Source organism: Macaca nemestrina, chromosome 4 (assembly GCF_043159975.1).
Source record: "Macaca nemestrina isolate mMacNem1 chromosome 4, mMacNem.hap1, whole genome shotgun sequence".
Taxonomy (NCBI): domain Eukaryota; kingdom Metazoa; phylum Chordata; class Mammalia; order Primates; family Cercopithecidae; genus Macaca; species Macaca nemestrina.
This window is the reverse complement of record NC_092128.1, coordinates 28,480,501-28,505,132: the sequence shown is the minus strand read 5'-3', so window position 1 is coordinate 28,505,132 and position 24,632 is coordinate 28,480,501. Positions and strand designations below refer to the sequence as shown.

Here is a 24,632-nt window from a genome sequence, read left to right as displayed (position 1 = left end):
TAGTATCCCTTTTGCATATAATCACTTTGTGGGATGGCAGATGGTTCTAGGTTAGGAGTTTCCAAGCTCTAGTCTACTTTGAACACTCTTCAAACCATACTAGAAAGTTAGCCCTTTTCTAGAAACAAAGTGGGTACCTAGGAACAAATTCAGGTATGTTCAGTGAAGACAGGGCTACTCAAATCAATTCAAATAGCAACTGAAAATGATAGCCAAGGTTGTCACATAGTGATCAAGATGCTCTGCCTACCATTTACATAGATGTAAAAGTTCACTTTCATGCAGTTGGTATAGTCCTTTGGTGAGAGTTAAAGGGGGATAAATAGTATCTTCCATACTGAACAGGCCTGTTAACTGAATACCCTGGAAGCTATTTCCTTGGAAGCTGACTTTTGCTTTCCTTTTACTTCAGTTAGCATCAGGAACTCATTGCCTTGTTGGCGCCAGATATTTCCCAATTCTGTCTTCAGAAGAGTCTGTTATTAAGAAATGCTGGCCAGGCGCAGTGGCTCACACCTGTAATCCCAGCACTCTGGGAGGCCGAGGTGGGCGGATCACCTGAGGTTGGGAGTTCAAGACCAACCTGGTCAACATGGTGAAACCCCTTCTCTACTAAAAATACAAAAATTAGCCGGGCATGGTGGCAGGTGCCTGTAATCCCAGCTACTAGGGAGGCTGAGGCAGGAGAATCGCTCGAACCTAGGAGGCAGAGATTGCAGTGAGCCGAGACCGCACCATCGTACTCCAGCCTGGGGGACAAGAGAGACTTCATCTCAAAAAAAAAAAAAAAAAAAGAAATGCTTAAGCACCCATTTTTTCAAGTGACTGGAAAAAGCAGGAAAATTTAGTGTTCATGGTAAGAAAATGTTGTCATTATGCTTCCACGTATTCAGAGTACCCCCTTTCCAGAATGAGCTACTCGGCTGTGTGAGAAAGCCTCTTGTTCATCCAGCTTTGGCAAAGAGATATTACCTGGGGAGCCACAAAATACTCCTTCACGACGCAATGGGAGTTTTGTAGTAATTCTTCAGCACAGTTGCCTTCTACTACATTGTCGGATCTCAGGTACAGACATCTGCCCTCCAGGACCGACTCCATGGGCTCCACCTGTCAGTGTCCACAGCGTGGAGCCCATGGGCGAAGATGATGGCTTTCTCCAGCTGCACCACTGCCTCGTGACTTCCCAAGTCCACAGGCACTAGAGGCTCCAGGGGCCCAATCACCTCAGCCATGATCCAGCCACTGCCCTGAGGATCTGCCTTGGAGGTGAAGCCCCGGCACCCATCCAGGCACAAACACCCACACTCACCCTTTTTCCATTATTAACTAAAGAACAATGGGTGACCTTTAGAGATTTTTTTCAAGATTAGGAAGCAAAAGAAAGTCAGAAGAAGCCAGATAAGAACTCTAAGGTGGATGCCTATGGACACTCTTGCAAAATTGCCCTTGTGCGATGAGAGGAATGAACAGACACATTGTTGTGGTGGAGAAGGACTCTCTGGTGAAGCTTTCCCAAGTGTTTTCCTACTAAAGCTTTGGCCGACTTTCTCCAAATACTCTCATAATAAGCTATTATCATTCTTTGGCCCTCCAGAAAGTCAACAAGCAAAATCCCTCAAGCATCCCCAAAAACTATTGCCATGGCTTCTGCTTTTGACAGGTCCACTTTTGCTTTGACTGCACCACTTCCACCTCTTGGTAGCTATTGCTTTGATCACACTTTGTCTTCAGGACTGGACTGCTAGTCACATTTCTTCTCCTATTACAGTTCCTCAAGGAAATGCCTCATCATGTTGATCTCACTTATTTAAAACTTCCACTTAAAGCTCTGCTCTTGCCTATAGCCAATCTAGATGCAATAGTCTTGACATCCATTAAATAGTTTGTCAACTTTAATTTTATCAGTCAGAATTTGGTAAGGCTGAACCAAATGAGGTGTCTATACATTGGCTATTGCTGTTGTTAATCATCAGTTTCAAAAATTGATGTAGATGGTCTGCTGCTGAAGATGAAGGGCTTCGTGGTCAACACTGTCTCATCCCTTCTCAATACAACTTATCCGTTTGTAAACTGCTGAGTTCTTTGGGTCACTATTGCCATGCTTTTTTGTAACACGTCAATAATTTCACCATTCTTCTACCCAAAGTTCACCATAAATGTAATGTTTGTTCTTGCTTCAATTTTAGCAGAATTGATGCTGCTCTGAAATGGATTCTTTTCAAACAGATGTATTAGTGTCTCAAGCTAGATACTGTTCGGACATGTTATTAACAAGTTAGTCATGAGTTTATACTTTAGTGCAAAAAAATTTTGAACTCTGATATGGTTTGGCTCTGTTGTCTCCACCCAAATCTCATCTCGAATTGTAATCCTCACGTGTTGAGGGAGGTAGATAATCGGATCATGGGGGCAGTTTCTCCCATGCTGTTTTCGTAACAGTGAGTTCTCATGAGATCTGATAGTTTTATAAATGGCAGTTTCACTGTGCTTTCACTCTCTTCTCTCTTGTCGCCATGTAAGATGTGCCTGCTTTCCCTTCTGCCATGATTGTAAGTTTCCTGAGGCCTTCCCAGCCACGGGGAACTATGAGTCAACTAAACTCCTTTCCTTTATAAATTACCCAGTCTCGGATTATATATATATATGTGTGTGTGTGTGTGTGTGTGTGTGTGTGTGTGTGTGTATATTTTATATATATATATATATATATATTTTTTTTTTTTTTAAGATGGAGTATCACTCTGTCGCCCAGGCTGGTGTGCAGTGGTGTGATCTTGGCTCACTGCAATCTCTGCCTCCCAGGTTCAAGCGATTCTCCTGTCACAGCCTCCTGAGTAACTGACACTACAGGCGTGCGCCACCACACCCAGCTAATTTTTGTATTTTTATACAGGGTTTCCCCATGTTGGCCAGGCTAGTCTCAAACTCCTGACCTAAAGTGATCTGCCCCACCTCGGACTCCCAAAGTGCTGGGGTTACAGGTGGGAGGCACTGTGCCCGGCCTCAGGTAGTATCTTTATAGCAGTATGAAAATGGACTAATATAAACTCCATGGATATTTTTTCATAACACACATTTCCCGTAAACTTTTTGAAGAACCCTCATAAGGCTGTTACAACATTCTTGTACAGTCTTTTTTGTGGCCATATATGTGTTCATTTTCCTTGAGTAAATACCTAGAAGGGGTATTACTGGTCACAGGGCAGGTATATAATTAGCTTTATAAGGAACTGCCAAAACTTTTCCAAGGTGGTTGTATCATTCTACATTCCTATCTACAGTGTATAGGAGTTTCAGTTGTTCCAGATGTTCAGTACTGGAATAGGCTTTTTTATGTTGGTATTGTCAAGCTTTTTTGTTTTAACCATTCTAGTGGGTATGCTATCATTAGATTTTTTTTTTTTTTTTTTTTTTTTTTTTTTGAGACGAAGTCTCGCTCTGTCGCCCAGGCTGGAGTGCAGTGGTATGATCTCAGCTCCCTGCAACCTCTGCCTCCCGGGTTCAAGCGATTCTCCTGCCTCAGCCTCCCAAGTAGCTGGGATTACAGGCGCCTGCCACCACGCCCAGTTAATTTTTTGTATTTTTAGTAAGATGGGGTATCACCGTGTTAGCCAGGATAGTCTTGTTCTCCTGACCTTGTGATCCGCCCACCTTGGCCTCCCAAAGTGCTGGGATTACACGCATGAGCCACTGCGCCCAGCCTATCTCATTAAGATTTTTAATTTGCATGTTCCTGATGACTAATAATATTGAGAACATTGTGCTTATTGGCCATTTGCATATATTCATTTGTGAAGTATGTGCCTTCAGGTTTTTTTAATCTCCATGGTTTCTTGCCAAGCCAACAAATTTTCTATGCATACAGAAAGGTCATCTATAACATTAGTTTCCTATTCCTGCTGTAACTAATTACCACAATTAGTAGCTTAAAACAACATGAATTTATTATTTTCAGTTCTGTAGATCAGAAGTCCAACATAAGTCTCACTGGGTTAAAATCACTGCGTCATTAGGGCTGTGTCCATTTCACAAGCAAAATACATTCATTCACCCCCTTCTAAGATCCTCCCAAAGTCTCAACACACTGCAGCATCAATTCAAAGTCCAAAGTCTCATCTAAATCTCATGGATTCAAAAACCTCAATCTTATTATCAAAATCTAAATTTGGTATGGGTGAGACTCTTGGTATAATCCATCCTGAGGCAAAATTCCTCTCCATCTTTGGACCTATGGAATTAGAAAAGAAATCCCCTGCTCCCAACATACAAGGACGGGACTGCCGTAGAATATAGTTACAGATATTCCCATTCAAAATGAAAGAAAGTGAAAGGGAAGACGTCATTGGTCCCAAGCAATTTTGAAATCCAGTTAGGCAACCTGGAATACGTCTCCGCATGGGCAGAATTCTGTAAAGTTCTCAGTTCCACCCTACAGGACTGCCCCTTTGCCCTCAGAGTCATCCTTCCTTTTTCAAAAAGAGTAACCAGCATGTATTTAAAGCTGAGTAGTTCCACTGGCTTGTTTCCTGCCTGTAGAATTTTGGGGCTCTGATAGCCTTCTTTCACTTCATCCTCTCATTTCTTTTCTAATTCCATACATCCACAAATGAAGACGAATTTTGCCTCCTCTTTGAGTCTTTCACTTCATCCTCTCTCTCTCTCCCTTTGAGTTGCTGCTGACGTAGAATTCTCAAAAACCTTGTGGGTCTACTGTATAAGTACAGAGACTCACTCCATTAGACAAGAGGCTCCTCCACAGATCTTGCCTAGATCATCCCATCTCTATTTCTGGCTTCTACTTAGATGCTAAGGGAATCTACAAGTCACACCTCTTGATCTCTTCAGCCTTTCGTGTGAGTGAATGCTCTGACCTTTTGATCTTTCTGAGGTTTCAGCAAAAGGTTGTGCAGTGACTCCTTTGGCTTTTTCTCTAGAGCACATTTTCCTGACAGTGAAACTCCTGACTTTAGCACTCTTTGCCACTTGGGTAGACTAAGAATTTCCAAAATCATCAAGTCCTGGTTCCTTTTTGTTTAACAGGTCTCCTCTTGATTTATGTCTCTACTTTCTAATTTTGCTATTAGTGGCAAAAAGAAACTAGGCCATACCTTCAACACTTTGCTTGGAAATCTCTTCAGTTAAACATCCAAGTTCACTGTTTGTAAGTCCTCCTTTCCACCTAATTGCAGTACACAAGCCTACCGAGCTTTCTGCCACTATAATAGGGATCCCTTTTCCTTCAATTCCCAACATTTTCCTCTGAGCCAGCACCTTTAATGCATTTTCACCATCTGTTCACAATGATTTAGATATTCTCTAAGATGATAAATGTTTTCTCTATCCTGCTCTTCACTTTTTTCTAAGTCTAATAGAGTCATTAACATCCATATTTTTATTGTCATGGCAATCTAGGCTTTTTCTATCATGCACCTCAAAATTCTTCCAGATGTGCTCACTGCATAGTTCCAAAACTACTTCCACATTTTCAGGTATTTGTTACAGCAGCACCCCACTTCCAGTACCAAAATCTGCATTAGTCGTCTATTGCTGCTGTAACAAAGTACCACAAACTTAGAGGAAAATACAACATTCATTTCTTTATCTTACAGTTATGTAAGTTAGAAGTCCAAAACTGGTCTCACTGGGCTAAAATCAAGATATCAGTAGGGCTACAGTCCTTTCCGGAGGCTAGAAGGGTGAATCCTTGCTTTTTCCAGTTTCTAGAAGTTACCACATTCCTTGACTCATGGCCCTCTTCCCCCATCTCCAAATACAGCAACACTGCATCTCTGACCTTGTTTCCATCATCACATCTCTTACTGACACCTCTTCTGCATCCCACTTTCATTTTCAAGAAGTGTAGTCCTTAAAGTGACCACCTGAATGATCCAGAATAATTTCCCTATCTGCTGTTTAGCAATCATAATTCTCTTTTGCCATGTAATGTACATATTCACAGGTCCTAGGAATTGGAACATGGACATCTTTGGGTCACTATTATCCTGCCTACCACATCTACTGATCACTTAAAATGAACTATTAAGAGAAATACACCATAATTCAAGGTAGCCTAGCAAAACTCAGAGCGAAGTATTGACAGCTAAAAGAAACAAACAAAAAACTCTCAATGACTAATTTATTTAAAATTTTTCAAAATATTAGTGAATCTAGCAATCTAACTGAAGGTTTTCTGTTTTTTTTTGTTTGTTTGTTTGTTTTACTTGTGGTAGATACCATTAGATAACACCCATTTTCAACCCCTTCTCCCTTTTCTGTCCCTAATACTTGGGCTATAAAATACTAAATACTTTCCTGGCTTCCTAAGGATAGTCATATAACACAGTTGTGCCCAGTGAAATCTAAAAATTGCCTTGGGAAAAGATACTGCGTTCCTGATAAAAGAGGCAGATGGCGTGGCCTTCCCTGGCTTCCTTCCCAGTACCCCTCTAGCCTTGAATGTGGTATACTGCCAGTAATTCGGGCATCTATTTTGCAATAATGGAGAATGTCCAAAGAATTCAAGAGACACTACCCCTGACATTGCTGAATGACTGAGCCAACACCAGCTACTCTATGCCTCTAGACCTACGGTTATATGAGAAAAAACAAACTCCCATCCTGTTTATGTCACTGTTTACATCTGCTTTTCTATTATTTTCAGCTGAAAGTTTTCCTAATTGAAACTACATTCCACACCACTACAGGTTAAACACAAGCACCCTCCTCTAAACATTTATTCTGTTATATAAAACCAGATTCACTTCAATGAGTTATAGTAATTAAGAAGGCAACTACTTTAAAAATAATGTTTATTATACACTTAGAACTATAAACTATATATACTTATTCTAGGACATTTGCAAATTATAAAAAGTTTAAAGAAAACAAATATCAGCCACAATCCCAACCATCCAAAGTCTGTGTAACTTCTATCCATACTTTATGTGTGTGTATATATATATATATATATATATACACACACACACACACACACACACAAAATGTTCTTTTTTTTTTTTCTGAGACTGAGTCTCACTCTATCACCCAGGCTGAAGTGCAGTGGCACAATCTCGGCTTATCACAACCTCCGCCTCTCAGGCTGCAGTGATTCTCCCGCCTCAGCCTCCCAAGTAGCTAGAATTACAGGAGCACGCCACCAACGCCTGGCTAATTTTTTTGTATTTTTAGTAGAGATAGGGTTTCACCATGTTGGCCAGGTTGGTCTTGAACTCCTGACCTCAGATGATCCACTTGCGTCAGCCTCCCAAAGTGCTGGGATTACAGGCGTGAGCCACCACATCTGGCACATAAAATGTTCTTTAAAGTGAGACTATATGGAATACGTAGATTGACTCCAATCTCCATTTAGCAGTTTATGAAAACTTATTAATATCAGATGTTTCAAAAATATCTCCAAAATTTAAAATATTTTATAACATGACAATATGGTTAAATAATTTTATCAATGGTAGACACATAAGTTGTTTTGTTCTTTTTGCTACTGTAAATGGTGTTGCAACAAACATCAATATATGTAAGTTTTTCTGTGTTATGTCTGATTATTTCCCAAGGATAGTTCCACAGATATGGCCTTACTAGGTCAAAGGGATAAAACCTTTCAATTATTCAACAAATGTTGCTAAACTGCTTTCTAGAAAAACTGAATCAATTTATTACTCCGTCTCCTTTGTATAAGAGTATGTCTCCCTTACAAGTACTGAATACTGCCTTTTTGCTTTTTTGCCAGTTTGATGAATAAAAACTATTATACCTCATTCTTGAATTTTTAATTTATGTTTTTTGGTTACTAGTGAGACTATCTAAAGACATTTAGATCCTTTTTGATGAATTATCATCAAATATTTATTGGTTATTTGATGAATTATCACTTGTTTCTTTTTAAAAGTTCTTTATATATTACAGATGCTAGCCTTTGATGTATCTGTTGTAAATATTTTATTTCAGTGTACATGTTATCACTTACTTTTTAGTTTTATCTATTTTTTTTTTTTTTTGAGACGGAGTCTCACTCTGTTGCCCAGGCTAGAGTGCAATGGCCAGATCTCAGCTCACTGCAAGCTCCGCCTCCCGGGTTTACGCCATTCTCCTGCCTCAGCCTCCTGAGTAGCTGGGACTACAGGCGCCCGCCACCTCGCCTGGCTAGTTTTTTGTATTTTTTAGTAGAGACGGGGTTTCACCATGTTAGCCAGGATGGTCTCGATCTCCTGACCTCACGATCCGCCCGTCTCGGCCTCCCAAAGTGCTGGGATTACAGGCTTGAGCCACCGCGCCCAGCCAGTTTTATCTATTTTTATGAACATTTTTATGCACTCAAATCTATCAATATTATCTTTTGTAACTTCTTCCTTTGCTTTATCAGATAAGGATGGCTTTCACATGATGAAAACTTCATTTTAGAAAAGAATGCTTTAAGATATTATGTTCTTTTAAATTCCTATTGGCTTATGGTCAAAAAATAAAATCAACAGAGAGCAAACAGCAAATATTTCACTAAATATATAAGTATCTCATCCTAGATTTTGACCATTCACATACCTGCTTGTGACAATTATCACATCCTCAGAGATGGTAGCCATTTCTTTGATGGTAAGGTAGCACATTCTCCTCAATGTTTGCTGAAAAATTATTTATAAAAGGTAACAGATTATTCATAAGGAAATGGTTTTTAAAATTATTTGAAGTGAGGAACCCAAGTAGATATATATTTAGAAAGATATTCTTAAAAGAGTCTCATCTACCAAAAAAAAAAATTAATATCTGGGTGAGAAAATATTCAGAATACTAGTATTTCCTAAACACAACGGATGCACTGACACAAAAGGTAAAAACTTAAAAATTCAATTATATGGATCTTTCCACAGAGAAATACAAACTTAGACTCTGATAGCTTGAGTCCAAAGACATAGGTTTTTTGTTTTGTCTTGTTTTGCTTTTTTGAGATGGAGTTACGCTCTGTTGCCTAGGTTGGAGTGCAGTGGCGCGATCTCGGCTCACCACAACCTCCACCTCCTGGGTTCAAGCAATTCTCCTGCCTCAGCCTCCCAGGTAGCCAGGATTACACGTGCTTGCCACCACGCCTGGCTAATTTTTGTATTTTCAGTAGAGACAGTGTACAGTGTTAATTAAAGGCTTATTCCTGGAAAACATATTTTTTAAGTTTTTAAAAAATATGTAGGGCTAAATGGGCAAACTCTGCACTTTCCTCAGTTCAGTGTATACCAATGTTTTCTCCTGAACCCTAAATGAGATTTCTAGATGAATACCTGGATCCAAGTAAGTACTAAGCTAACAATGCTCCATCTACTCTCCCCGACACAACTGGATCTCTGATTTATTCACACACTACGGATAAATGGGCAGCGGTCAGACGCCAGGTTCCTCTAGTCTGTCCTTACTGAGTAACCTCAAATTTATTTTAAGCAGAGAAACCCAAATACATCAGACGCAGCTCCAGAGGTCAAGCTATGGAGAAAACCTTGATACTACTGAACCCATTAAGGAAAGAGAAGAGAGCAAGGATCCTCGCGGTGATTAAACACAGAAAAACAAACAAACAAACAAAACACACACACACACACACACACACACACACACACAGAAAGTCAGTATGGGCACACACATGGGGCAGATCAAAGCTACTATGAGAAGAAAACAAAAAATAAGAATCAAAGTTTCAAGAACATCCCACCCCAATTAAAAAAAAAAAGAAAAAAAAAGTTATGTGAGAAGCAGAAGAAAACAAGAGATACAAAAAAAAAATTTCATTAAAACACAAAAAAATGGGGGCTGAACATTATTAGTCATCAGGGAAATGAAAATTACTTATCCAATGAAAAATTAAAACCATATTTCAGAAATTACCTCACACCCACCAAAACGGTGAAAATTCAAAAGACAAACAATACAAAATGTTGGCAAAAAATGTGTTCTTAATCACTAAAACATACTGCATAAACAAATACACAGAAATGCTGAATAAAATAGAAACAAAAATTTTAAACGTGTAGCCAAGGACAAAATTAAGACAAATTCACAGATGCTAGAAATGAACACAACCAAACATTCATAGCCACAGAAGGATCTTACTTCTGTGGGATATAGTATCTAACGTCTAGGAAAATAAGATTCTCAAAGTTATATTCTTCAAGCACAAGGAAAATCATCCCAGATAACTCAGAAATAGAGCAAGGAATGAAGAGTTTTTAAAAAGTGCTAAAGACATGAGTAAGTCACAATGAACAAACAAGACTCATAAGAAAATGATAGCATAGAATATATGAATGTAAATGTGCATGTGTGTATGCATATACACACATACATATGTTGATATATATGTATAAGGAATCAGAGTATCCTAAGACTCTCGAATTTCCCATGAGTAGGGAAAACACAGAGATGAGTATTCGATTTTGATAAGTCAAAAACCCACTGCAATTTTGAGTATAAACAATAAAATAAACTTCCAAAGTATTATCTCACAGGTTGCTGACGCTCTGCTTATTTCTAGTCTGTCTTTTTTTCCTCTCTGCTTTATTCTGGACCACTTCTACTGCTGTCTTCAATAACCCTGGGTTTTGTTTGTGTGTTCGTTTGTTTGTCCTACATCTCTAATTTGCTATTAACCCCATGTAGTGTAGTTTTCGTTTTATATATTTCTTTTCTTTTTTTTAATTTTTGGGAAGTGTATTTGGATCTCTTTGTATCTCTCCTATTTTATGCTTTATTTTTGTTATGCCTCTCTATACACTCTTAAGCATATAGACCATGTTAATAGTTGTTCTAATGACATCATCTGCTCATTCCATCACCTTTATCATTTTGGGTTTGTGTATGCTGATCCATTTTTCACCTGTTTATAGATAATATTTCCTGTTTATTTGCATATCTGATAATTTATTAGATGCTGCACATTGTGAAGTTTATTATTTTGTTGCATGATCTTACATAGTATTGAACTCTATTCTGTCGTGAGGGAAGGTTACCCAGGACTAGCGGTTTGTTTCCCCCACACCCCGCCCCACTTTGAGGCTTACTTATGGGCTTTTTAAAGTTTTAGTGTAGCCGGGCGCGGTGGCTCAAGCCTGTAATCCCAGTACTTTGGGAGGCCGAGACGGGTGGATCACGAGGTCAGGAGATCGAGACCATCCTGGATAACACGGTGAAACCCCGTCTCTACTAAGAAATACAAAAAACTAGCCGGGCGAGGTGGCAGGCGCCTGTAGTCCCAGCTACTTGGGAGGCTGAGGCCGGAGAATGGCGTGAACCCGGGAGGCGGAGCTTGCAGTGAGCTGAGATCCGGCCACTGCACTCCAGCCTGGGCTACAGAGCGAGACTCCGTCTCAAAAAAAAAAAAAAAAAAAAAGTTTTAGTGTAAGGTTATAATATATTCCCATTACTTAGGTAATAATTACTTATGTATGGTTTCCTTTTGAGAACTATACCAGATGTCTTACGCAATATAAGCTCTTTCCACTTTCACTGGTGGGAATACAAACTATTCGGAGCCCTGTTTTTCAGATTCTTTCTTTAGCTTTCAGTAGTTTCCTTTTTTACATACACAGATCAGTTTTTACTTAACCAAAGACTCAAGGGACAGTCCTCAGCAGATCATGGAATCCCTCCCTCTCCTCCTTCCTTCTCTCCCCGGCCCTCTTTTTCTCTCCTGCTCCTTCTTCTTTGGCTTCTTTGGTATTCTGCTTCACAAACTCGAGCTTTCTTGGCTCCTAACCTACATTCGTTTTCTCAGCTCTGAGAGAGAGCTAGGCCTGTAATCTGTTTCCGGGCCATGATCTAGCACAATCCTAGGACTGACCTAGTTTCCCTTCTTCAGATCACAGTCCTGGGATACCTATTATCCAATGTCTGAAAATGTTACATCATAAATTTTGTTTGATTTTCTAGGTATTTATAGTAGCAGGGTAAATCCAGCCCATTTACTTTACTATGGCTATAAACAAAACAGAAAAAAATGTTCTTACTATCAAAATAAACGGCGATTGATTTATTCTTTTATTATTAATTTCTAACACTATCCCACTGTAAATAAAGAACACAGTCTACATGATTTCAATCTTTTGAAATTTGTTGTCTCGCTTTATGGCTCAATATACAGTCAACTTTTCATAAATGATCTTTGTGCTCTTCATTTACATTTAATGTGGATAATGATATATTTGGGTCTATATCTACCAGGTCATTATATGATTTGTTTGTCCTGTTTGATCTATGTTTCTCTTCCTCTCTTTTTCCCCTTCTTTTGGTTTGGTTTTTTAGCTTTTTTTTTTTTTTCTTTTTGCACAATTAGTTTGGAAGAGAAAAATAATTTTAAAAAATCAATGAAACAGAAAGCTGGTTCTATGACAAGATCAATAAAGTTTATAAATCCCTAGACAAGCTTCCTAGGAATAAAAGAGAGAAGATACAATTTACCAATATCGGAATGAAGGAAGAGACATCACTAAGGATTCTGCAGACATTAAAAGAATGGAGGAATATTATGAAGAGCTTTATGCAAACAACAATTTAGCTGAAATTCCTTGAAAGATACAAACTACCAGAGCACACTCAAGAAAACAAATAACCTGAATGGCATCATATATACATTTTTTTAATGAAGTTAATTAACCCCGAAAAGCCTTCCCACTAAGAAGACAGCTTCAATAGTGAACTCTAACAAACATTTAAGGAGATCACAAGAAAAAGGTCAATATATAAAAGTTCATTTAATTTCTAGAGACTACCAATAAACAATACAAATACAAGAGCATCAAAACATACTATCTACTTTAGGGACAAATTTCACAAAATATGTGCAAGACTTGTACACTGAAAACTGTAAAATGCGGCTGGCAGAAGTTAGAGAGACTTGAAAAAAGGGATATACACCATGTTTGTGAAGAAGAAAACTCAATAGTGCTACAATGTCCATTCTCCTAAAATTGCTCTTTAGATCTAATGCAAGCCCCATCAAAGTTCCAGCAGGCTTTTTATATCTATATAAAAAGATTATATTAGGCCGGGCACAGTGGCTCACGCCTGTAATCCCAGCACTTTGGGAGGCTGATGTGGGTGGATTACGAGGTCAGGAGATCAAGACCATCCTGGCTAACACGGTGAAACCCTGTCTCTACTAAAAATACAAAAAATTAGCTGGGCATGTTGGCGGGTGCCTGTAGTCCCAGCTACTCGAGAGGCTGAGGCTGGAGAATGGCATGAACCCGGGAGGCGAAGCTTGCAGTGAGCCGAGATAGTGCCACTGCAGTCCAGCCTGGGGACAGAGCGAGACTCCGTCTCAAAAAAAAAAAAAAAAAGATTATATATAATATAATTTGTCTATTTTTATATATCTACATATTTCTATATTATCTATACATAACATAGATGTTATATTTAAAATCCATATGGAAATGCAAAGGGCCCAAAAGAGCCAAAACAATTTTGAAAAATAGAAAGATATGCACTATAAAACTTACTATAGTAGATTTTAAACCTATAGTTAATCAAGACAGCATAGAGCTAAAGTAAGAATAGACATATAGGTCAATGAAACAAAATCACCTTCATCATATCCTCCCCCTCCTCCCCTTTCTCCTTCCAGATGAATATGCAATGTTCCAGAACCATGTGTTGAGAAAATGAAGAAAGAAGAAAAGGAAGAGGGAGTGGATGGAGGAAGAGGAAAGAGGTGAAAATAAATCAACCTTTACTTTATACTATATAAAAAAATTAATATGAAATGGATCATAAGATAATTGATATAAAACCACAAACATCCAGAAAAAAAGCACAGGAGAAAATCGTTGTCACCTTCGGTTAAGCAAAGATTTCTATGATATGACATAAAAAGCACAATCCGTAACAGAAAAAAATTTGATAAAGTGGACTTCATCAAAATTTAAAACTTCTGCCCTTTGAAAGACTTTAAGAAAATAAAAACATAAGCCACATACTGAGAGACAATATTTGTGAAACACATCTGATAAAGGATTTGTATCCAGAATGCATAAAGACCTCTTAAAACTCAATAAGAAAATAAACAATCCAGTTTTTTTAATGGGCAAAAGACATTAACAAATCCTTCACCAACAGAAGACATATGGAAGGTAAAAATACAAATGAAAAGATGTTTGAGATCATCAGCCATTAGAAAAATGCAAATTTAAGACACAAAGGGATACCATTACACACCTATCAGAATGGCTAAAATTAAAAACAAAAATAAAAACAACAATACAAAGTGCTGGCCAGAACGCAGAGCAAACTGCAGCTCTCATACAGTGACTGTGGGAATGATTACAAACATTTTAGAAAAATGAGTTGGTAGTTTATTACAAAGTTAAATGTACCACACCTACATATGGCCCAGCAATCCCACTCCCAGGCATTTATCCAAAAGAAATAAAAATGTATGTTCATACAAAAATCAAAACATGAATGTTTATAGCAATGTTCTTTATAATCTCCAAAAACTGGTAACAAGCCAAATATCCTTCAACTGGCAAGCAGATAAAGACAGGTACATCCATTCAATGGAATAGGATGACAAAATAAAAATAAACTACTGATACAAACAATAATATGGATGAATCTCATATGCATCATCTAAGTAACTGAAAAGAAATTCACAAAAGGCTTCATACAATATGATATCATTCATATGACTTCCTGGAAAAGGCAAATTTACAAGGACGGAAAGGAGATAACGGATTGCCAGGGGCTGAGGGAGGCAACGAGAAATAGATGATAAAGAGGGAACATGAGGGAACTTTTTAAGGAGATGGAAATGCTCTAAATCTCAATTGTGGTGGTGATACCACCACTGTATGTGTTTGTCAAAGCTCATAGAACAATACCCTCAAAAGGATGAATATTACTGCATGTAAAACTATACTTAAAAAAAAAAAATAACAGTCCAGTAAATGAAAAGGCAAGCCACAGAGTGGGAGGAAATACTTACAAAACACCTATCTGATAAAGGACTTCTATCCAGAATATATAAAGAAACTTATAACTCAATAAGATGACAAGATTTTTTTTTTTTTTTTTTTTTTTTTTTGAGACAGAGGCTTGCACTGTCACCTGGACTGGAATGCAGTGGCATGATTTCAGCTCACTGCAACCTCTACCTCCTGTGTTCAAGGGATTCTCCCGCCCCAGCCTCCCAAGGAGCTGGGATTACAGGTGGCTGCCAGCACGCCCAGCTAATTTTTTGTATTTTTAGTAGAGACAGGTTTCACTATGTTGGCCAGGCTAGTCTCAAACTCCTGACCTCATGATCTGCCCGCCTGGGCCTCCCGAAGTGCTAAGATTACAGGCGTGAGCTACCGTGCCCAGCTGACAACTTGGTTTTTTTAATGGTACCAAATTTTAACAGACACTTCATCAAAGCAGATATACAGATGACAAATAAGTAAATGAAAATATGCTTAGGCTGGGCACTGAGACTTAACATCTGCAATCGCAGCACTTTGGGAGGCCAACGTGGGCAGATCACGAGGTCAAGATATTGAGACCATCCTGGCCAACACGGTGAAACCCCGTCTCTACTAAAAATACAAAAATTAGCTGGGTGTGGTGGCGTGCGCCCGTAGTCCCAGCTACTCGAGAGGCTGAGGCAGGAGAATGGCATGAACCCGAGAAGCGGAGCTTGCGGTGAGCCAAGATCGCGCCACTGCACTCCAGCCTGCTGAAAGAGCCAGACTCTGTCTCAAAAAAAAAAAAAAAAAAAGAAAAGAAAATATGCTTAAGATACTCATCATTAGGGAAATGCAAATCCGACAATGCCACTCCTAGATATTAATCAAAGAGAAATGGAAGCAGGTTCACACAAAGACTTGTACTGGAATACTTTTAGCAGCTTTATTCACAATAGCCATAAACTGGAAACAAACCAAAATCCATATACTTCAAACAGATAAATCACTCAGATGATCTCCATAAAATGGAATACTATTCAGTGATAATAAGGAACTAAGTACTGATACATATAAGAAATTGGATCACAAGGCCGGGCGCGGTGGCTCAAGCCTGTAATCCCAGCACTTTGGGAGGCCGAGGCGGGTGGATCACGAGGTCAGGAGATCGAGACCATCCTGGCTAACATGGTGAAACCCCGTCTCTACTAAAAATACAAAAAACTAGCCGGGCGTGGTGGCGGGCGCCTGTAGTCCCAGCTACTCGGAGGCTGAGGCGGGAGAATGGCGTGAACCCGGGAGGTAGAGCTTGCAGTGAGCCGAGATCGCGCCACTGCACTCCAGCCTGGGCGACAGAGCGAGACTCCATCTCAAAAAAAAAAAAAAAAAAAAAAAAAAGAAATTGGATCACAAAAGCCATAAGCTAAGTGAAAGAAACAAGACATAAAAATCACACAAGACTATATACTATATGATTAGATTTAAATGAAATTCTAGAAAATGCAAAACTACATAGTCAGAAAGTAGAACAGGTGCTAGAGTTCGGGTGAGGGAACAAGTAACTAATGGATATAAGGACATATTCTGGAATGGTGAAAAGTTTCTATATCATGACTGTAGTAGTGGTTCCATGACTCTATACATGGTCAAAACTCACTAAACTGTACACTTAAAATTGGTGAATTTTATTGTATATAAGTTATATTCAATAGAGCTTATTTTATTTTTAAAAAGACTATAAAGGTTTTAAAAACTTTAACCTATAGATCAGTGGGAAGAATTTAATAAACAAAGAATATCAACAGGCAATTCAGAGACAAAAGCAAAATGACTATTAAACATATGAAAAGAGTTTCAACCTCAGCGATGATCATGAAAATGCAAATTAAAACCACAAAAAGATGCCATATCATATTTTCCAAATGGCATGTACTTGGGCCTGGCAGTAAGAAATGGTGAGGATTTGGAGCAGTGTCTGTATAATTTAATACAACCTCTAATCTAACAGATCAATTTGACATGACTGTCAAAAAACAAGCATTATCTAGAAATTCCACTTGTAGATATCTACTCCAGAAAAAGCCTCACTCTGTACATAAACATTATGTGCAGTATCATGTGTAATAGGTAAAATGTGGGAACAACTTATATCTACCAATGGGAGAATGGATGAATAGAATTACTGTATATTCACATATTGGAATTCCATACAGTAGTGAAAGTAAATAAAGTAGAACTACATGTAACAAGCAGGTAAATCTTAAAAATGTATTAATTATAAACACTGCAGGCCAGGCGTGGTGGCTCACACCCGTAATCCCAGTACTTTGCGAGGCCAAGGTGGGCAGATCACGAGGTCAGGAGATTGAGACCATCCTGGCCAACATGGTGAAACTCCATCTCTACTAAAAATACAAAAATTAGCCAGGCATGATGGCGCGCACCCGTAGTCCCAGCTACTCAGGAGGCTGAGGCAGGAGAATCGCTTGAACCCAGGAGGTGGAGGCTGCAGTGAGCCAAAATCACACCACTGCACTTCAGCCTGGGCGACAACTCAAAAACAACAACAACAACATTGCAAAATAATATGAAGATGTTATTTTTATACTTAAAGACACACAAAAATGCAAAGTATTGATTATTAAAAAAACATACATAATCCTCATGTATTAATATAAACAACGATAGAAGAATACCAACCTTCTGGTAAAGGAATGCTGGTAATGGAAGGAGCTCCACATGCTTCTGGCAAAATCTCTACCTCTCTTTGCCCCAAAACAATCACTCCCTCAATTCCGTATTTTGCCTAAGGAACCATTAAAACTAATCACATCATGCTGTACATGGCTACTTACCTCAGTCACTTCAAAAAGCCTAAAATATTCTGGTCATTATTCATAACCTGCAGACTTATTCTTTGCATCCGGGTATAGCACCTCGTCTCACTCCATTTTCCATCCTTCTAATCAGCGCCATTATATTCTCTGACACTTTCATCAGCAAAATCCCCTATATTCTCAAACTCTTCTCTGAATGTTCCCATCTTTTTCTCTAACTGAAACCTGGCTCTCTCCCAGGGATCCTCCGGCAACCCTCTGAAACAGCGGCTGTTTTCTCTCCCATAACCCTCATACCACGAGGCCTACAGGTGGGGAAGCTTATGCCTTTATATTATGTCACCTGCTACCATTGCTGGTTGTCTATTAAACCCAGGTTACTTCCCCTATTTTTAAAAAATACCAGTACCTTCTTCACTGTCTCTCCAATACAATCCCAGTAATAAGTATTGGTGATTTTAATATCCATACAGATGGTATCTCTAAACCTCTGACCTCTTCATTCCTTGACCTCCTCTTCTCCAATGATGCCATCCTCCCTACAATGATCACCCAATTCCACTGTCACAGCCTCTAACAGTAACAGCTTCCTTTTCTAATTTCATTTCCAAGCACTCACACTCCTGACTCCAAAATTTTTTCACTCTCTCTTGACCTACAATCTACTGATCCTATCAACTTTTTGCTGTCCCTGTCAGCCCCGTTCTTGCTTCCCTCCTAACCAAAGATTTCACAGTCGATGTTTCAACCACTCAACTTCTTTGCTTCTCCCTCTGTTTACTAACCTGGCAAAACTTCAATCCTGATTAAATCCTATCTCTAAGCCTTCAACGCTTTAACCTGCAGGCTGTAGTTGGAGAAAAACATTCACCATGCTACCTGGTAATACTTTAAATTCATGAGCACTAACTTCAACAGGCTATTAGTCCCTTCGAACAATCCTACATTTCCCTAATCCATTTCCTACAAAAAAAATTTCACATCTTCTTAATATAAACCTCTGTGCTACAGGCTTCAAAAGTTTGTCCTCGTTCTGTTTCTTTCTTACTCTGCTTCCTTTTCTCCACTACATGTCCAGCTTTTCTTCCCAACTGCCAGCCCTCTGAGTAACAGCAGCCTTGGGAAGACACCTGGCAGCAAAAGCAGAGCCACAAAAGAGGCAATAGCCTTCCATGACTTGTATAACAGCCTCCCTCTGAACCCCACTCCAGCAGCTCAACCTGCCTAGTTTTCTAGTCTAATTCCTCTAATAAACACCTAATTCCACAATACTCATAGTAGTTCTGTTTCCCTGTTTGAACCCTGAATTTCTGGTACAGGAAGTGGTTAAAGGGAAAGAAGACCTTAAAGATATGAACCTGAAGTTGCTGCTCTGAGTTGATTGAAGGTATTAATGACCAGTTTCCAATGATAAAGGGGCTACTAGTAGTCCATGGCATGCAGTGGCAAAATATTTAAAATTATCATCTGTAGACAAGGACCTATAGAAGACAAAACTTTGAGTAACTAAGTAGATGATGCCATAGAAGATTTTAGTAAAAATAAGTTGTATAATGGGTTAATTAGTTGTTTCTACGTACACTGGAGAATTCTTTTCTCAAGAAAAGAAAATGATGAGCTCAGAGTTTTAAATGCACCACTCAAATCTGGGTAAGGGACCAGAAATCTATTAACTGCCTTCATAAGAAAGCCTTATATCATGTGGCCACAGGGCTGAGATTTCTACAAAGCATGTCCTGCAGTGGCTCAGTTACAATGCAAATTCAATTCACACTGTTGCAGGACATCTTATGTTAAAGTTAGGACCTTGACTGGCAAGGAATGGGGCCCTGAAAAGTGGAATGAGGATACACAGGCAGACTCTGATGAAGCCAAGTACCCCAAACTCCTAAATTCTGCCACATCTTTTGCCAGTAGAAGTGTCAGTCCTTTATCCCATATGTGAGGAAATTAGTCTCCCTTTGCCTACAGAGTATATAATGGCCTCCCCTGACACAGCTGCATTACAGGGGACTACTGATCTTCCTGAAGATCTACTCCTAAAACCTCTCATTATTTAGATCTGTAACAAGACTCAAATCTCAGGAGGTTCTGGGGGTTGACGCAAAATGTGACGTGTGATGATATGCAATACATACCAAAAAACTGCAAGATTTGGCCAATTTATGTTAATGGAAAGCTGGAAAATAGATATTCCAGAATTACCTTCCCTGTATGGTTCTACCTTAGGGCTAGGCAAAAGAAAAATGTGCACCACACTTAGAAGACAGACAAAAAGCAGCAGACATATGTTCTGAAGGTCAGGGTGGTCTAAGGTAATGAGAGGCAGGTTTAGTTTGCACTCATTTTTCTTTTTCCTTATTCCATTCCTTATTCCCCTTCCCCACTCCACATCCATCTCTTCTTCTCAACTGCCAGCCCCACTGACTAACAGCAATCCCAGGCCCACCAGAAACTTGACTAAGAACTGACAAATGTGGTAGCTATGTGCACTGACTTCTTTATCAGTCCACCTTTACAGTGTCATGCCAGAAGCTAGGTATTAACAGTCTTTATGACTTCACAGTAGATCTGCAGAGGGAGAGTTTTACAACTGCATACTTTAATTCTTCCATTTTCATGTCTTATAATGAACATTTATACGTTTTATAAGCAGTCAAATAATTTAAAACATTTCAAGCAACACTCCCTAATTTAGAACACTCTTAGTTCCCTGGGAAAAATAAATAAAAGGAGTTTTCTCATCGTAAAAAAAATAAAAAAGACTTACATCATTAGATTGAAACAATCGCGTCATTGCAAAGAAGGCTTCAGTAGCTTCCGTTGTTCCAAAGTGTTCACCCTAAGTAAAATTTAAAACAATTTTTAAACTTTAAAATATATGTATTCATATATATGTACACATACACACACAGGATTTTCTATTTCTGCAAAAATCCTTTAGAACTCAAGAAAAAAGAATCTCTTTGTAAACATTTTGCCTCTGCAATTTTTCTGGCTTTCAATCTATAAACCCACATGGTCATTTATCCCCCCTTGTTTAAAATAATTCAGTATCACATACCACGCTTAAAAGTTCTAGCATAGTAGTCTCTAACCTTTTAGTAGAAACTATTTTAAATCTCCCTGAAGTACTGTAGTTTACAAGGAGGCAGAAAATTATAGCACTCACAATAGGACGTTATTATTACACTGCCTAAGAGCAGAGATCACGTCTATAATCTAATGCCCAGCACAATGCCTAACATGTCATAGGAGCATAATAAATATTAAAATGTAAGGAACCATCTATTAGGAATCTCAGCAAAGTGGCAAAAAGGGGACCAACCAAAAGGGCAGGAACCAGATTCATCGTATAAAAAAACTAGGCTTAAGGAGCTGCTATGTAGCTCAATATTGGCTCAAGCCCCTAAAAACATGCTTTGGATCAGAGCTTCAAATGCTTTAATGTGCATGACAATTCATCCTGGGATCTTGCCAAAATGCAGATTCTGATTCAGTGGCTCTGTGGTAAAGCCTGAGATTTTGCATTTCTTTTTTTTTTGAGATGGAGTCTCACCCTGTCGCCCAGGTTGGAGTACAGTGGCGCAATCTTGGCTCACTGCAACATCTGCCTCCCGGGTTCAAGTGATTCTCCTGCCTCAGCCTCCCAACTAGCTGGGATTACAGGCGTGCACCACCACGCCTGATTAATTTTTTGTGTCTTTAGTAAAGACGGGGTTTCACCATGTTGGCCAGGCTCGTCTTGAACTCCTGACCTCGTGATCCACCCGCCTTGACCTCCCAAAGTGCTGGGATTACAGGCGTGAGTCACCACGCCTGGCCTGAGATTTGACATTTCTAACAAGTGATTCTAACAAGTGATGCAAATGCTGCTGATCTGGGAACTACATTTTCTGAGCAATGAAAAAGTGTTAGATAACGTATTTCAAAACATCTCAGATCATAGATTACCTCAAATATTACCATTTCAATATTTAATGTCTTCAATAAAAGCAATCCTATATAATAATATGTTACACTCAATCACTTTTCAGAGCTTCAGATTCCACATAAAATATAACTAGTCTTCAATCTATTTGCCATAGGTATAAGAATAAATTTTGGTGAAAAATACTGACAGTTTAAGATGAAAGATAAAGTACAGTAAGTTTATACTTACTTAAAAAATTAGTGTATCCAGCCTGCTCATCAGCAAGAGATTTATCTCTCTTTCATAACTATTTACTGAATACCCAGAAGTCTGTGTGTTTTTTAGTTATATAGGAAAACCTTACATCCTACTTTTTTACGTGAAACTCAGAAAACACATAGATATGTCAACTCTCACAGAAATTCAAAAGTATCTTTCTATAAAGCTCTACCAAGGACTAGGCAAAGATAAAATGTATGTTCCCAAACTTGTTTATATAGTTAATTGTGTTTATGCTGTGCTTGGTAATTTCCTTATCAAGATAATTAAATGTTTCAACATGAGTTGCTTCATCAAAAAGGTAATGGCCAACATAAAAATATATGTTACTCTCAATCAACTTTGACCATTCAGAACTTTTGTTTATACAATGGATTTAGCCAACTTGGACGCAATGTGTGCTACGAAAAGTTAAACCCAATTGACTATGCTTTAAATGTTTCTTATATGCCAACACAGAGGGATTATGTTGTTTGTGAACAGATACATTTTATTTAAAACTATGTGCTTGATGATCCGGCACAGTAGCTCACATCTGTAATCCCAGCACTTTGGGAGGCTGCGGTGGGCAGATCCCCTGAGGTCAGGAGCTGGAGACCCACCTGGCCAATATGGTGAAACCCCGTCTCTACTAAAAATACAAAAATTAGCCAAGCATGGTGGCACATGCCTGTAATCCCAGCTACTCCGGAGGCTAAAGTAGGAGAATCGCTTGAACCAGGGAGGTGGAGCTTGTAGTGAGCTGAGATCATGCCACTGCACTCCAGCCCAGTGACAGAGCGAGACTCCATCTCAAAAAAATAAAAAAAATAAAAAACTATGTGCTCATTGTTTAGTCCTCATTTGTAAACAAGAAAACTTTATTAAATCTCTGAATGAGGTCTTCAGTCACAAAACAAAGTAAAGATAAAATATTCTCTTAGAATTCAAATTGGAAACCATGGTTATCCTAGCACCATATGTAAACCACCTGAGGTATACGGCATATATGTATGTTTTATGTGTCCCTCTATACGTGTATAGACACATATAGTCAGCCCTCCAGTCAGTCCTCCATAACCATGAGTTCTGAATCCGTGGATTCAACCAGCCTCAGATTGAAAAGGAAAAAAGTGGGCAAAGGATATGAACAGACACTTCTCAAAAGAAGACATTTATGCAGCCAACAGACACATGAAAAAATGCTCATCATCACTCACCATCAGAGAAATGCAAATCAAAACCACAATGAGATACCATCTAACACCGGTTAGAATGGCAATCATTAAAAAATCAGCAAACAGGTGCTGTAGAGGATGTGGAGAAATGGGAACACTTTTACACTGTTGGTGGGACTGTAAACTAGTTGAACCATTGTGGAAAACAGTGTGGCAATTCCTCAAGGGTCTAGAACTAGAAATACCATTTGACCCAGCTATCCCATTACTGGGCATATACCCAAAGGATTATAAATCATGCTACTACAAAGACACATGCACACGTATGTTTATTGCAGCACTATTCACAATAGCAAAGACTTGGAATCAACCCAAATGTCCATCAGTGACAGACTGGATTAAGAAAATGTGGCACATATACACCATGGAATACTATGCAGCCATAAAAAAGGATGAGTTCGTGTCCTTTGTAGGGACATGGATGCAGCTGGAAACCATCATTCTCAGCAAACTATCGCAAGATCAGAAAACCAAACACTGCATGTTCTCACTCATAGGTGGGAACTGAACAATGAGATCACTTGGACACAGGAAGGGGAATATCACACATTGGGTCCTATTGTGGGGAGGGGGGAGGGGGGAGGGATAGCATTAGGAGATATACCTAATGTAAATGACGAGTTAATGGGTGCAGTACACCTGCATGGCACATGTATACATACGTAACAAACCTGCACATTGTGCACATGTACCCTAGAACTTAAAGTATAATAGTAATAAAAAAAAGATAAGCAAAAATAAAATCAATAAAGTTATAACAGACCTGAAAAAAAAAAATTCAAGGAAAAAAAAAACTGGGTTTGTACTGAACATGTACAGATGTCTTCTTCTTGTCATTATTCCCTAAACAATACAGCACAACAACTATTTACACAGCACTAACATTGTACCAGGTATTATAATCTAGAGATTATAACCTAGGTATTATAATCACAGAGATGACTTAAAATATATGGGAGGATATGTGTAGGTTATATGCAAATACTACACCATTTGTATGAGGGACTTGAGCATCTATGGACTTTAGTAACCAATGGAGGTCCTGGAACCAATTCCCCACTGTTATTGAGGGAATATGAATCCATGAAACAAAATCATATTTTCTAAGGCCCTAGACATTACATGAGTTTTTTTTTTTAAAGTCTGGGGCAAAAAAAAAAAAGAAAATTAATAACAATAGTAGCAAGCAGAATCTGTATTTCATGAGTGCAAGTATTTTTTGCTGGTTTTGTCTGCTATATCCCCAACACCTAAAACAGTGCACAGGACACAGCAGCTATGCAATAAATATTTGCTGAATGATGGAAGGAAAACTATTCCTGAATGCTTACTATGTGTTCAGTACTATTCTCAGTGCTTTACACTAATGATCTCATTTAGTCATTACAACTCTGTAACAGGTATTATCATAATCCCCATGTAGAGAAAAGGACATCAAGGCACATAAAATGGT

The 24,632-nt window shown here is 38.7% G+C and overlaps 1 protein-coding gene across 3 annotated transcripts in view; it reads right to left on the bottom strand.

The window, feature by feature from the left end:
• LOC105471383 (COPI coat complex subunit gamma 2) overlaps positions 1 to 24,632 on the bottom strand; it is a 162,328-nt gene that overhangs the window by 134,938 nt on the left and 2,758 nt on the right. For all 3 annotated transcript variants that reach the window (XM_011723830.2, XM_011723831.2, XM_011723832.3), the window contains exons 4-5: positions 20,541 to 20,612; positions 8,557 to 8,636 (exon numbers count right to left, since the gene is read on the bottom strand). In XM_011723830.2, coding sequence (XP_011722132.1) covers positions 8,557 to 8,636; positions 20,541 to 20,612 — 152 coding nt within the window. The remainder of the gene's footprint in view (positions 1 to 8,556; positions 8,637 to 20,540; positions 20,613 to 24,632) is intronic.